The sequence below is a fragment of the Hyposmocoma kahamanoa genome, unplaced genomic scaffold (genome assembly GCF_003589595.1).
Source record: "Hyposmocoma kahamanoa isolate Upper Pololo Valley unplaced genomic scaffold, ASM358959v1 138, whole genome shotgun sequence".
Lineage (NCBI taxonomy): Eukaryota > Metazoa > Arthropoda > Insecta > Lepidoptera > Cosmopterigidae > Hyposmocoma > Hyposmocoma kahamanoa.
The window spans coordinates 3,841,760-3,857,224 of NW_020653492.1; the positions used below are offsets into that span (position 1 = coordinate 3,841,760).

The 15,465-nt window shown below is 36.0% G+C and overlaps 1 protein-coding gene across 1 annotated transcript; it reads left to right on the forward strand.

Annotated features, from left to right (window-relative positions):
• Positions 1–262: 262 nt before the first annotated feature.
• LOC113240405 lies at positions 263–13,454 on the forward strand. The gene is made up of 3 exons (XM_026477694.1): positions 263–386; positions 7,049–7,485; positions 13,266–13,454. Exons 1-3 carry the CDS (start codon positions 305–307, stop codon positions 13,452–13,454), a joined length of 708 nt encoding a protein of 235 aa, XP_026333479.1. The 5' UTR covers positions 263–304.
• Positions 13,455–15,465: the final 2,011 nt, after the last annotated feature.

The window sequence follows — 15,465 nt, forward strand, 5'->3', positions numbered from 1 at the left end:
TGTGACCCATTAATAGTCAAACATGTTACAGAACTAACTTAAATAATATTTCGCTTTTAACTTTTCAGTATTAATCCAATTACTGATCGCAATATGAATAACAGAATTAAATGGGCCCATATTGCACCTGATGCAGTCTGCAGCTGGATGAAAACGTACAGCGTTCACAGTGTTAATCTGCTTAGCGAACAAATGGTATTGTTTACGTTTTTTTCGTTTTAACAACATTCTAGATATAAGCCACGTAGATATAAACCTCAATGCCGTGTAATGTGCATTTTGTTATGTGTCCGAACTCCACACAATGACTGACGTTAACATAATAAGAATTAGTTTCTTTGCGGTAATCATCTTTGAAGTAATTAGTGCACAAGACTATTTTGAAAGTAAGTTTAAAATACACTAAATATGATACTATGATTGTAAATACAAAGATCAAACACACAGAAAAATTTCGTCGACCCGGTGTGACTAGAATTCACTACCATGATGCACCGTAGCATTGCTGTAACTATCTGAGCCACGGGTCCAGTTACCGGGTCGTCAAAATTCTCGTATGTGTTTTTGTCATAAATCTTTGTACTCACGTTCGGCATTCAACGCCGCCGGTGACATCTATTGAGAGATTTTTGATTAACCTTCTCGCCGCAGCCGATGCCTTTATAGGTATAACAACTGACGCAGATGTCGCATTTCGATTGTATTTATTGACATTTATTTGGAAGACACTTGACTAAGTAGGACTTTATACAAAAACATTAAAAAAAAAATCCCAGTTATGTATTTAAAAAAAACTCGTTGTAATGTAATGAGCCCAAACATGACAGTTTTTGAAAGGGCCCAGCTTTTCGAATCCAAGGGCTTACATATAAAGCCAATAAAAGTAATTTGGAAAAATATTGGTGACACTTACTCCTGTGCAGCTGCGAATTGGCGATAAAAATAATTCGTTTTTAAGTAGTTGTTGACGATTAATGAATTTTGACGATACTTGAATAGTGCTTATGAATAATTATAGCTAACGTGGTTTTTAAATTCCAATTGGTTAAGTCTTAATGACAAAGTATTTCTTTTTGTCTATGCCTACTTGCAGTATGGGGGCATAGCCAAACGCGAAAGGTCGGTCGGAGAATGCTTCCCAATCGTTTCCCCAAAATACTTATATGGTTTCACATGGCGTACAGATTGTACCATTTATCGTAATATCATCGGTTTTAGTAGCAACAGAGCTCGTCCGTCCAGGAAAGTACTGCCACCGTACCTATTTCTGCCACTAAGCAGTAATCTAAACATTACTGCGTTCCGGTTTAGAAGGGTAAGGATGCAGGTGAAATTCCAGGCATATGGGACTTGTCAACTCATGTCTCAGGGTGACGGATGCAGTGACAGTGCCCGTAAGAGCTTTGCAATTTAATTTACCTCTGAGTGACACTGCAACTGTTATGGATAGGAGTGTCGCTTACTTGCGTGCTTATTCACTAGGTATTATAAAAAAAATTACATAGTGGTATACAAATTTTAAGTCAATAGGACAAGTGGAAATAATGTAAGCATTCATTTTAATCCATACACTGTGTAAAAAGCTGATGATTCTTACATAGCCGAGCAAATATTCATCAAACATAGTTGACGGTCAGCTTAAATGCAATTTTTTCCAGTATTGAATCTATGCTAGGTTCTATTGCGTGGGTCGAGCGGCAGGCTTTATTCCAGAATTTATTTTTTAACCAACGTAATTAAAACCGTTTAAAAAAGTATATCATATACTATACTTGATTTATTAAGTTAAGTGGATATAAAAAAGATAATTGGTATATGTAAAAGACCTTTTGAATACAGCGGTTTTCTTGTAAAATTTCGATAAAGATAATATACAATACGATAATAAACAAATATGATTAGTGATAGTCGCATAATGTTCTAAGTACTTTAGTTAAAACAGTCAAAAAATAAAAATTATATTAGGAGTAGACATGTAGAGATCAATACAGTAAAAATTAACAATGTCAAACTTACACAATCTACATTTCTATACCTCCATAAATAAAAAACACTCATGTCAAAAATTACATACAATACAAACTATCTGTTCAAACACTCTTTTCTTCACGGTGGTTACGAGAGGTAACCACCACTTTGAAGGCTCATATTTGGCTAAAGTGACGTCTATTGGTTTTGTGTTTTAATTCTACTACTAAATCAACTACAAACCACCTATATGGTGTCTAATAGCCGTGTCGCGACGGCCATTTAGGTAACTAATTTTGCCAGTGAAGATTAGGAATTTCCGAGTAAGTGGATTTGTGGAAGTTTTTTTTCATTGGTAAGTAATTATTAATGATTATGTATACATTTTATGAAAATTTAGTTGATATATGATTGTCCAAGTAAACTACGTTAAAATTTATAAAAAAGTTGTAGCCGTTCTTTTGCAATACATTGACTTAATAAAGTGGTTAGCGGCGGTAACCGTTGTTCAATAGGCGTACAGTTCTTTGTAGGAAATACAAGCTAAAATCATATTTCATTTATTTTAGATAATGGCGAGTAGGACGTGATGCGGAAGGATTATTGAATATATTTTATCAGGACATATTAATATCCCGTCTGGCAATTATAGCAGTGCGGGGAAAGATGGTTCGGAGACCGATGATTAGACTATCAATGAGGATCAGAAAAACCCAGCGAAATTCCTCTCGGCGAAGATTTATGTGCAGATAACTCCTGTCGAAGAATTTGGCCTAATGATGATGTACCGTTAGCCAGCTTTTCCACTTCACAACCACCATTACCAGCATCAGATCCACCTACCTCTCGGGCACTCTAAAATTAAAAAACCTTACACCATTTTATAATGAGAAGAATACGTCATTTCATTACAGACCACATACCTGCACAAATATGCTTAGTTGCTTATAAAGAACGTACTCCTGTAAAGGTATTCCAATTGTTTTGGACTGAAGAGATCATTCAGCATATAACATTCCATACCAATCTGTATGCGGAACTGAAAGAAGATCATTACAAATCTGTTACTAATAAGGAAATTGCTGTGTTCATTGCGCTGAATCTGGTGAAGGAAATCAAAAAGAAACTAAACTATAGATACTACTTCTTCTCCAAGCGCCGCAGCAGATGCAGCACGAAAAAAAAAGACCTGCTAGATCTATTTGATGCTGCAAAGTATGCAGTCCCTTGTTGCTATCGTGAGGGTAACTCGTGAGGAGAGGATCATAAAAATTAAATTTTTATGAAAATTTTATTTATTTATTAGTCAAAACACGTTTACTCCTCCAAAACACTGAACTCACGTCTTTTGGCATAATAAATTCAGTGCATAAAACAAGTTCAATATGAAAATAAAGCCAATTTTGTAAAATTAATAATTAAATTAAATTAATAATAATTTGTCACATTCTTCACGGTGGCTACTAATAGTGACCACCTCCTACATAACACCTCAGCATGCGAATTATAAAAAAAATACAAGACTGCTTGAGGACACGAAAAAAATAATCTTAATCTGATAACAAAAATCTGTGCCGCAAAGAGACGTGTTAAAATTATTATATTATTATATTAAACAAAGGTTGTTAAAAACGTTTTGTATGAGAGAACTTAAAGTAGATCAAATATTGGGCATAAAAATTGAATATAATAAACTTGAAAACACATTAAAAATGTCGCAATCTACATATATCAAAAAACTACTTAAAACCTATGGCATGGAAGACTGCAAGCCGTCAAAAACTCCAATGGAACCTGGCACAAAGTTTTTAAAGGGTCCAGCTAAAGCACAAACAAATACCAATGATAATCCGTACCAAAACTTGATTGGAGGTCTAATGTATTTGGCAGTGGCCACAAGGCCAGATATCTCCTACGCAGTATCCTATATGAGTCAGTTCAACAATTGTTATACTGAAGAACACTATAAAAGTTTAAAAAGGATTCTTCGATATTGGAAAGGAACCATAGAAATGGGTATCACCTACAGGAGAGCACAGAAGCCAATAGAAGGTTTCTCAGATGCCAACTGGGCTACGTGTGAAATTGACCGTAGATCATATAGTGGGTACTGTTTTACATATGCCAGTGGTATTGTAAGCTGGGAATCTAAGAAACAACGAACTGTGGCTCTCTCAACCGCAGAGAGTGAATATATGGCATTGACCGAAGCAGCTAAGGAAGCCATGTACTTACTACAATTGTGTGAAGATCTTGGAATTGATCAAAAGGTCATGGTCTTATATAATGACAATCAGGCAGCACAACAGTTAGCAAGAAATCCGATTGTGGACAAACGTTCGAAACATATTCAAATAAGAAGACACTTTATTAAAGAAAAGGTGTCTGAAGGTTTCATTAAGCTGCAATATAAAAGAACCGATGAATTAGAAGCTGATATGTTCACTAAGGCTTTACCAGGTCCCAGTCTAATAAAGATTATTAAGAACCTTGGCCTCGACCCTTAGTGAGGAGGAGTGATGGAACAGCACTAACAGTTTACTTTTTGTCTATGTTCTATCTTTTTTTTATCTCTGCTCACGTCAGTGTCTGAAGCAATTGAATATATTTTACGTGATTTAAATTCTCCAAGATAAATAAATATCTTATTTGTAGTTACGACCATTCAACAATAATTATTACATGACTCACATAAGAGATGTACGACGGAACCAACGGTTTGTTCCGTGGCTTAGTTGGTATAGCGTCTGGCACGGTATGCAAGAAGACGTCGGTTCGAATCCGACCGGATCGAAGGAATTTTTTCTGAGTGTTTTTTCTGAGTGTTCGATCTTTGTATTAATAATTATAACAAACTAGTGGAGTAATTTCACAAAAAATAATTGAATATCAATGCAATAAAAAATTTAATTAACATTTTTTTCATTTAGAAACTGCTTACATTTTTTCAATTCTCGGATGGATTTCGGGACTCTGTTATATAATCTTGGCAGCATACAGAGGACACTTTTACACATTAACGCGGTTTTATGTGGCAGTATAGATACTTTATCATTATCTCTTCTATTCCTACGTCTTACTTGCATAATTTTATTGAATAGATTGGGGTTTGCAAATAATAGGGATTCTAGAATATACAACGATGGTAACGATAGTATATTATATTTTTTTAAATAGGACAAGCAGCTGTCTATGCGAGAAATACTAAATATAGCTCTTATACACTTCTTTTGTGCTTTGAATACTAAATCCCGATCTGTAGAATTACCCCAAAAAATAATTCCGAGGTAAGTTTATGTTTTTTTCTATCGTGAAAATTTCTAGGAATCATGTTTTCACACCGTGTTTTAATTAGTGTATATTCTTAAATTTAGTATATATTTTCTCCAAAGTGATTGCTTCAACTGTTATGCGTAATCAACTAATGCCATTTTGAGAGTGTATCGACCCTTAAGAACCATACTGATTAAGTTAGTTTTCACATAAAACGCTTTCAGATCAGTGCCTCTACCATGAAATTCCTGTGACCGTTATCGCTAGCAACCATGTAAAATATTTGTTTACATAATGTTATTTCGACCGCTATGGATACTACATAATTTGCCATACAAAATTGTAAAGTAATTTATGCGGTCGCTAGGGAAAACTGTCACAGTAAACTCGTGGTAGAAGTCCACAGTCCATCTGTTTGTGCTACAATGACATAGACAGATATACAAACAATGACTTTAAACTTTAACTCCCTACCGTCCCCTTGTTACCTACCTATATTGAAAAATAAAAATCGTGTATTGTTGACGTATATTTAGCATAATTTTCAAAAATTAAATTTTAAAACTCAGGGTGTGTTCAAATTAGCCGCTCCAGACGCGTGGCGGCCGCGCTGCATCCGCGTGGCGGCCGCCGTTGCGATCACAGTGAGTGAGGTGTATGTATATGTTAATTTTTCAAATTAACCACGACGGCTGAAAATCGAATTGAAGAATTTATAGAGAATGTTAAACAAGACCCTGCAATATGGGACAGCAGTTCCGCCAGTTATTCCAATCGACTGGACAAAAAAAAATGAAAAATTTGTTTGCACTTCAGCAGCGCGACAGTTGCGCGGCTGCAGCGCTTCTAACAGCGGCCAATTTGAACACGCCCTAAGCAACAGCATTGTGTGTATGTGAATATGTTCTGATATCGTCTGTCTTTGAGTGAATACCTCGTATGTGATTTCTATGTAATTGTTCAGGACGAAGATAAAAATGTGGTGTAAAATGTAGTAAACGCAAAAATGTTTTGGTTATCATTTTAATTAAGTAAATTAACCTATTTCAGACGCTATATTAATTTAATAATATATTTGAACTAAAAGTTTATGAGTTTTTCTTCTACAAAAATCCATATAAACGAAGTGTGTGAAAACTCATATCTATGCGACGTTTTCTCTCTAAGGCGACGATATGTTTATGTTGCGGTTCCGTTACTTATATAGTTTCTTCCCCCCTCCTTATTTATTTCATGATAAGATTATCTTTAATATTTATTTTAGTTACTATTAACGAATTATCTAGTATGTCTCATTGTAAGTGTTGGTTTTCTCTTTTGAGAAGTAAATGTCTTAAACCATAACTCCTCTCTGTTTGCATCTGGGGTTAAAATGTGAAGTTACGACATTTGATTTTTAGTAGCAGTAGAGCTCCTTGTGAAAGAGTTCGTCCAGGGAAGTACTGCCACCTTACCTATTTCTGCCACCTAGCAGTAATGTCAGCATCACTGTTTTAAAGGGTAAGGGTGCTGGTGAAATTATAGGCACATAGGGCTTGTCAACTTATGTCTCAGCGTGATGGGCGCAGGGGCAGTGCCCCTTCGATCTTTGCGATTTAAAGCTCTGAGTGGCACTACAACTGTTATGGGCAGGCGTGTAGCTTACCATCAGACGCACGAAATGTTCGTACCGTCACTTGATACTATAAAAAAAATCGAGACGGGACGATAAATTTTAAAGCTGTGTGTTTTATAAGATACACACATTTTTAAATTAATATCTAATTGCCAATCACATAATTGAAAAAAACTTTCCATTTCATTTTAGTGAAACACATGCAACATCTCAGGACACAAAATGATATACATCTTAAAGAGATACCGAAGAAATTCGAAGTCAAAGGTAATAACGTGAACAGAGAATTCCAGAAGTATATAGATGACATACAAAATCTAGCAGTTAAAGAAAATAAGACAATTGTGTATTTAGTCAAAGTAGATGTAAGCAAACCTTTGATATCCAGTAAGACAATGAAAAAAGCAAGGAAGATGAGGGCCAATTCAAAGAAGTACAACGTACCGTTGAAGAAGAAAAACATGAGATTGTCAAACTATGAAATCGTAATGAGGAAATTAATTGACACAAACAGCCAAAATAAAGTGATAATAAATCCTGTTACGACGACTGATCATGAGGCAGGGGAACCAAAGGTGGTTGAAACGACGAAACTTCCTATATTAAAATACAAACCAATTATAAGTAGAGTAAGACCAAAGTATGAGAAGAAATATGTAAAGCCAATCAAGAAAAACGAAGTTGTTATGAGTGTTAAATCATCGAGGCACATTTTATAAGAGATAAGTTAATTGTTGAACTTAAATATAATTTTGTAAACTTTTTAACCATTCTGTTTTTATTCTAACGAATTAGTAATAAAATGAGAACCAAATGATCTTCAATATAATCAAGAATTTGACTTTCGTATACAGTGTGGAAATTTGTAATGCCACCTGGAGGGAAAGTACTCTAAATACTGTAGATAGAAATTTTTACTTAAAGAAAACATTCCTTTATTTTTAAAAAAGAAATAAAAAGCATTCATACATTTTCGAAAATTTCTAGCAACACGCGGGAATCGAACCCGCTTTAATCTGAAAAAAAAATGCACCCTGCACTTTTATTGCATCGATCGATAGGGTTAATTATAAGAATAAAATCTCTCTCACAAAATTGGTTAATTAAATGAAAAAGAAAACCATGAAATCTTAACGTATTTTAATAAAACGAAAAAATGGTACTCTAACTAATTAGTTGCTCGAAATGAGCTCCATTTTCTTGGATATACAAATTTAATCTTTTAACGAATTCATTTTGAGTAACTTTTAATGACGTGTTGTGATGAATTGTACTACAATTTGTATTCTGAACCTCAGCCTTCAACTCGTTTCTATATATGTATGTTTTTTGGAGCTTTCAGTGTTTCATTCGGTTTCCATTCATTCATTTCCTTATTCTTATTTTGCACACAAGTTACTACTACCCAATAACTTTTCATTTAAAAAAATAAATTATATTGGGCGCCAGGCAAATCCTGCCTCCGTGGTGAATGGTTACCATGCTGGTCTGCCACGCAGCGATCCCGGATTCGATTTTTGGGCCGGAAGAAATGTTTGTATAGTCAACATTTATTTTTCTTGAGTTTGGGTGTAATTTGTTGGTTTTGGATGTTTATTTCTATCTGGTTGTTTATGTTTATGATCACAGCACCTGCAATACAGGGTTTCCCCACTGCAGGACTACGAGCGTGTAAAATGGCAAACTTGGCTAGTAAATCTATTTTGCCAGTTTCCAAGAAAACGAATTTAGGCACTTCGAGGGCAATACGTGCCCAATTTAAAAAATAAATAAATACGCCCAATCATGCCTCGTAACGCGAACTCAAAGTAACTACTATGAAAAGATAAATGTAACTTGGTAAATGATTCTATGAATCCTTGAGTCCTTTCCTCGAGGGTCTGTATAACTTCTGCTTTTACACCCCTTACATAAGCAAATAGGCAAGGAATCCCGGTTGCTATGAATTTTTGAACAGCTGTAACCAACGGGTCAGTGGGTAGGGCACGGCAATGCGAATACTAGGTAGCTAGATAGCAGATAAAAATTTGGAAGCAGCTTTTCGTTAAGCTATAATACGAGAACGGTTTGATAAGTCCGTGACTTTGAAAGGAAAACATTTTGTTTTTAATTATTTTTTATTTGTCTACGTAATCTCCTTCTAACTCTATATACCAGCGATATCCCAACTTCTTCAACCCATCAATAAAAAATTTTTAAGCAAACTGAAACTTCTCTGCTAACCGCTCACGCAATACATGCAGCCGTAGACGCATACCACACCTAGAGATGCCGGTGATGATTTTATACCGATTTATCGGATATCGAAGTTATAACAGGTAAAAGAACTAATATTAATTGCTATTTCGGTAATTACTCTAGCAAACCATAAAGTTTTTAAAGCCTGGGTCTGTTATTTTAAAAAAATAAACAACTTCAAAAATACGTCACGACAATCGTGTGTGTTATTGTTTGGGCTAGTGATTTCGGTGTTTATTTTTTGAAAAAATACCGTAAGTAGCGTTTTTTAAGTTTACTCTGAATATAAATGTTTATAAACTATACTTTAAGGAGTAATTTCATGGTAAACGTTAGAACCACTCAAACGCAATATTATCATATTTATCCAAGTACACCAAAAATTTCATTAGTGCTTTTTAAGTGCAGGATTTGCGGTGTATTACTGCATTTTATTTGAGATGTTTTTGTTGGTAGTACGGAGAGTATTTATTCAGCAATGCAGAATAATAATTTTTATTTATAAAAACTTGTATTTAAACTGAATGCTTTTCTAGTTTGCGAAACCAAATAGCCGCCATTTTGCGGTAGGAGGAGCGCATCGCGTGAGCGGTTATAGCTATCGTCGCTTTCTCATTTGATGCAAATCGGTGACAATGACACCAAAGTACGCCATTCTGTCGGTCTTGTGTGAAATTTGACCATTTGGATACATTCAGCTCCTTTAGGTCTGTGGCGTAGTCATTGTTCCAGCGATTTCTTGGACTAATCACTGGACGATGACCCGTAAGTTGCCCCAAATACGCTCTTTTAGCATATGAAATAATGAACTCGCAGAATGGTTTCGCTTCCACATTTACCTACATGGCGAACGGCTATGGAGTGGTACTCAATACCTGGAGAATTATTCTCTGAACGCCATAAGTTGGACCTTTTCGAGGCATTATTTAGGTGCGCATGACCATTCATCACTTTCCATCAAGGCTGTTTTCTCTATCTATTCCGACGTGAAAAGTTCGCGAGATGTACGTATATAATATATACGTAAATCTCGCGAGGTTTAAGTGATACCATTGTATTATAATATAATGAAATGGTCGTATTCGTTACAAGCCCGAAGGTCACCCATGCGATGGACAGACCAAATAAAGTCTGTCGCGGGCTGTCCTTTGCGTGAGTGCACGAAAAGGTTCACTAACAGGGAGAGATGGCGAGATATCATGAGACGAGCCACATCAGTACTCTAACAAACATACTCCGTGATGGCCACGACCGCTCTGTCAAGAGTGCAACGATAAAAGCACAAGATCCATCGAGATTAGGTGACGTGGTGAAACTATTGCCTAACACCTAGCTTTATGTTTATAATGCCATGTAGGATGGATACAGTGCTTTATTGAGTTACAATATTGCTTTTCGGATAGGCACTTACAAGTCTACACAGAAAAAAGTTTAGGAGCTTACATAGCTCCCTGAGAAGGCACTCAATCCCTTTTAAAATGAATCCATAATTACTTCACGAAATGAATATTTACGGCTCCATTATATTGTTTTTACTTTTATGTGAAAGGGAAATTTTGTTAATTACATAAAAGGCCTCAGAGTCAGCTGTAAATAATATTTTGATGCTGTACAGGTAACAGTAGAGCTTCTTGTGGAAGAGTTCATCAAGGGACGTACTTGTTACCCGTATCTATTCCTGGGAAGCAGAAATCTGAGCTCTGAAGTATAAGGGCACTGGTGTTTGAAACCTATAGTTTAGTACATTGAACTTGTCAACTTAATGTATTAGAGTTACGGGAAGAAACTAAGAGCGTTTAATGTTGTTTGATGTAAAAAAATACCTGATTTTATTACTAATCGTTTTTCAATCTCAATTAATTATTAAAAGTTTTATTAACAGCAGTAAAGCTCCTTGTGAAAGAATTTTGTCCAGAGAGGTACTGCCACCTTACCTATTTCTGCTGCCAAGCAAAAATCTGGGCATTAGTGCGTTCCAGTTTTAGTGTAAGGGTTGGCGGAATTACATGCACATGGGACTTTTCAACTTATATGTCAGGGTGACAGGTGAAATGGCAGTGACCCTCAGATCTTTGCGTTGAAACTGTTATCGACAGGCCAGTCACTTACCTCCCAGGGGCACGACTTGTTCGTCTCATGGTAATATAGAATATATACCACTAAATTTGAATGCGACATTCTTATTATAATATACACTGGGCGTCTATATGATCATAGGAATAATATTGTTTGGACCTGATTCACTTCATTTTAGACAACATCACATTCGTTGCTGTAATTCCAAAGTAAGTAGCTAAAGCACTTGTGTTGGGGAAATCGGAAACAACGACGGTATTACAAACACCTAGACTCGAGACAATATTGAAAAGTTTTCTACACGGTCCTGACCGGAGATCGAACTCGCAACCTCAGAGATGGCGATACCATGAAAACCGACGTGTAAGGTACTCGACCAGACCACACGGGGCCTTAGGAGATTATTTTATTTTAGAATTTTAGTACTTTCGTCTAGGAAAGTACCAACTCGCGTGAAATTCGCAATCAGCCAGAGTGGCGGCCTTAACTCTCGCCTGAGAGGAGACTCGTGCCCAGTAGTGGGATGTACAAGTGAGTTGACGACGCTGATTTGCACGTGTAAGTATATTTTAGACAGATGTAATTTAACGTATTTTATATATAAAAATCCTTGAAAACAAAACATAAATAATCCACTAAATGTGGCATCAAAATGCAAGCGCATTTCTGCAACAATATGCAATGCAACTCACAGAGTGTAATAAAAACGGGATCAGTTTTGTTTCTCTCACCACGGGCCAAGCCGTGCTTATGAAACATATTTCAGCCAAATTGTTGGCCACGAATCTCAGAAAATACGGATGCGGTTGCAAAATACTTAAAAACACTTACCTTATGGATTGAAACGAAGTATAACCAAATTCGTTTCAATCCATTTTAAACAAAAGTAAGTAAACTACTCAATGACCCGATCATATACCATTTGGTGATGGCCAATTGTAATGCCAACTACAAATACATTAATTGATTGAATGAATCGATTTGTTCAATTGAGCCACACTAGCGGTGTTTCTTACATGACCTATATATATATATATTTAAAATTTCCGAAATGTTAATTTAAAATCGTTCAAACGGATACATCATTTGTTTAGATAATCATTCGATTGCGATTAAAATATCCGAATTACTTAGTCGATAACAACAACTTTAATTGAATGATCCGAATGTTTTTTTCGTAAAGCACTCTGCAACCATAGACAGGTCATGGCTGAGTAGTTGAAACATAACCTCACTGTTGGACTACCATTTTTCAAATACAATTTTGCGATGCTATTCAAATGAATAATGTTGGAAAATGTGATGAGATATCAAGTCGAAATCTTCGAAATATACGTAAAAGTGTTACTTAGTCGATTTATTAAGTGATTGCTTTAGAATTTTTATCAAACAGTTTTGTTTCCTTTTTATCCAAAATGGATTGGGATAGACTTTAATCAACACGGAATCGTCTTGATGCGATCGTGTTTAACCACACTTATCGCATTTAGCCGCCGTTCACATGGCCGTTCGCGCACGAAACTTAGCGATGCGCGACTTTGAATGTTACTAATATTAATCATTCGAATGGGCAAATCATTCGAATGATTATTACGTCGTAGTCGGAACTACTCAGAACTTCACATCATTGAGAATGTCCATTTCAAAATACTTTTCCTGTCATATTTAACAGTATTTACGATATGTTAGAGGGGGCCACGTGATCGCGAGTATATAATATAGTAATTTATAGGTACAAATAATATTGGACCATTAAAATGGAATCGAGAGATTAAAGAAATTACACCAAAAAAGAGGACGAAAACCAACGCTGACTTGAGTCATTCGGGTTCAAGAGTCAGAATTATGGATTAATAATTAATGATCATCCAAACCATTCGAATACGAAAATTAATACGTTACTACGTTACTAATTTGTCATTTCAATGATAGGTTTAGTAATTACTAACGAGTCGAATAACGAAATCATTCGCAATTGCGCGTTGCCAATGAAACTAAACATTTAAAAACATTACAAAGGGGTTCCCTCCCCTCCCCCGCCCCCACCGCAATCGCCGTATTTCAATGTCAGCTATTCTAAAGTTCCCATTTTCAGGCGTCGTTGCTGGATTCGGGTGTTGACGCGATCATCCGGACTCCAATGCTGCCGTTCGGACACGATCGTAAATTCACAGGAAGCAGATTTGTTGCCAACCTGGATCACAACGTCGTCTTCGCTCTTCCGTTCATGGACATTTTTCTGACCGGCACAATGCGATTCTGCTTAAATGAGTTGACTCTGTAAAATGGGAAAGCACACGGGAAAAGTTGCTAACACATAAGACATAAGTGAATAAACATAACATACGTATAATGATACCTTATACTGATAATTTACCACATGTCTGGATTGTTAAATCCCTACTAACCTTGCCTATCGAAAGGTGTGTTGTAGGGTATAAAAAACTAGGTTCCAAAAACAAAACTTTGACCAAATACAGTAAGGATCTATTAAATTTGCCCATACCTTAAACGCTTCTTATTAACAGAAGCGATTCCTGAAAACTAAATATTGGTGTATGAGCGAAAATGTTTCTCTATTTATTTTAGATTCCCGCCTATCCCGTGGTCTAAAAGATAACATTTTAATTATTAAATAAGAGGTGGCGGTGTTCTCAGTCGGCCCAGTCGGCCTTGGTTACAGAATCAAATTTAGAAGCCGCCGTATTATATGAGCCGAAAAGAACGTTACTCTAAAATTGCCTAACGCTAATTAAAGTAGCTAGGAGCTATTTCATTATTATAATTATGTTGTAATTATTTGGTTACGTTGAAGGTTGAAGTTGATTCGATTTTTAACCGCACACGCGATGCGCTACCTCCACCTACACGGCCCTTAAAGGATAGGATAAACCTACCGCAAAATGGCGGCTATCTAGTTTCGCAAATTAGAAAAGGATTCAGTTTAAATACAAGTTTTTATAAATAAAAATTATTATTCTGCATTGCTAAATAAATATCCTCCGTACTACCAACAAAAACATCTCAAATAAAATGCAGTAATACACCGCAAATCCTGCACTTAAAAAGCACCAATGAAATTTTTGGTGTACTTGGATAAATATGATAATATTCCATTTGAGTGGTTCTAACGTTTACCGTGAAATTATTCATTAAAGTATAGTTTCTAAACATTTATATTCAGGGTTAACTTAAAAAACGCTACTTACGGTATGTTTTCAATAAATAAACACCGAAATCACTAGCCCAAACAATAACACTCACACGATTGTCGTGACGTATTTTTGAAGTTGCATATTTTTTTAAGTGACAGACCCAGACATTAAAAACTTTATGGTTTGCTAGAGTAGTTACCGAAATAGCAATTAATATTAGTTCTTTTACCTGTTATAACTTCGATATCCGATAAATCGGTATAAAATCATCACCTGCACCTCTAGGTGTGGTATGCTTCCAAAGACGCATGAAACGCGCAACGCTCTGTGGCGGCATGCGTCTATGGCTGCATGTATCGCGCGAGCGGTTAATCTTTATTTTATGTTTTTCCTTATTTATCAGTTTTATTTCTTTTTAACTTCAAATATACATACATACCTACATATGCTCAAAAACCATAACCCTCCTTCTGACACAGTCGGGTAATACACATTTTTCTTTTATTATTAGTATGGCTACTAGTCTAAAATGTTCCAGACCGATTTCGTACATCCACGAACTTTCGACTAGCCACTTTCTATTCTGCCCGCACTTTGGTTCGCATTCGTGGTGTCGTGATGTCGTGCGAACGGAAAACGCTACGTAGAACTTTACGGAACGTTGCAAGCGAATTATATGTTATCCTTTTAACTGAACCAGGAAGTTGGCCGTAAGTGAAATATCAAATAAACGACCTAATTCAGAATAGAGATATTGTTTTTGTTCGGAAAAGAATATAAAGACACCTTCAAATAAGACGTTTGTAGAAGATCTACAGCGTCTACATTGATCTATGGTACGTCTATTCTCTAATTTACTTACAATTTAGAAGCACAGGTTTGCGGTATATGAAGCCGTGGTAGCCTAATGGTTTGACCTACTGCCTCTCAAGTAGAAGGTCGTAGGTTCGAATCCGGACTCGCACAGACGTTTCTCGGAATTTATGTGGGAAATTTAATTTGAAATATATCATGAGCTTCTCGGTGAAGGAAAACATCGTAATGAAACCTGCACGTTAAAGAAGGTTCACAACGCTCGGAAAAAGTGTGAAGTCCCCAACCGGCATTGGGCCAGCGTGGCGAACTATGATATATATTTAT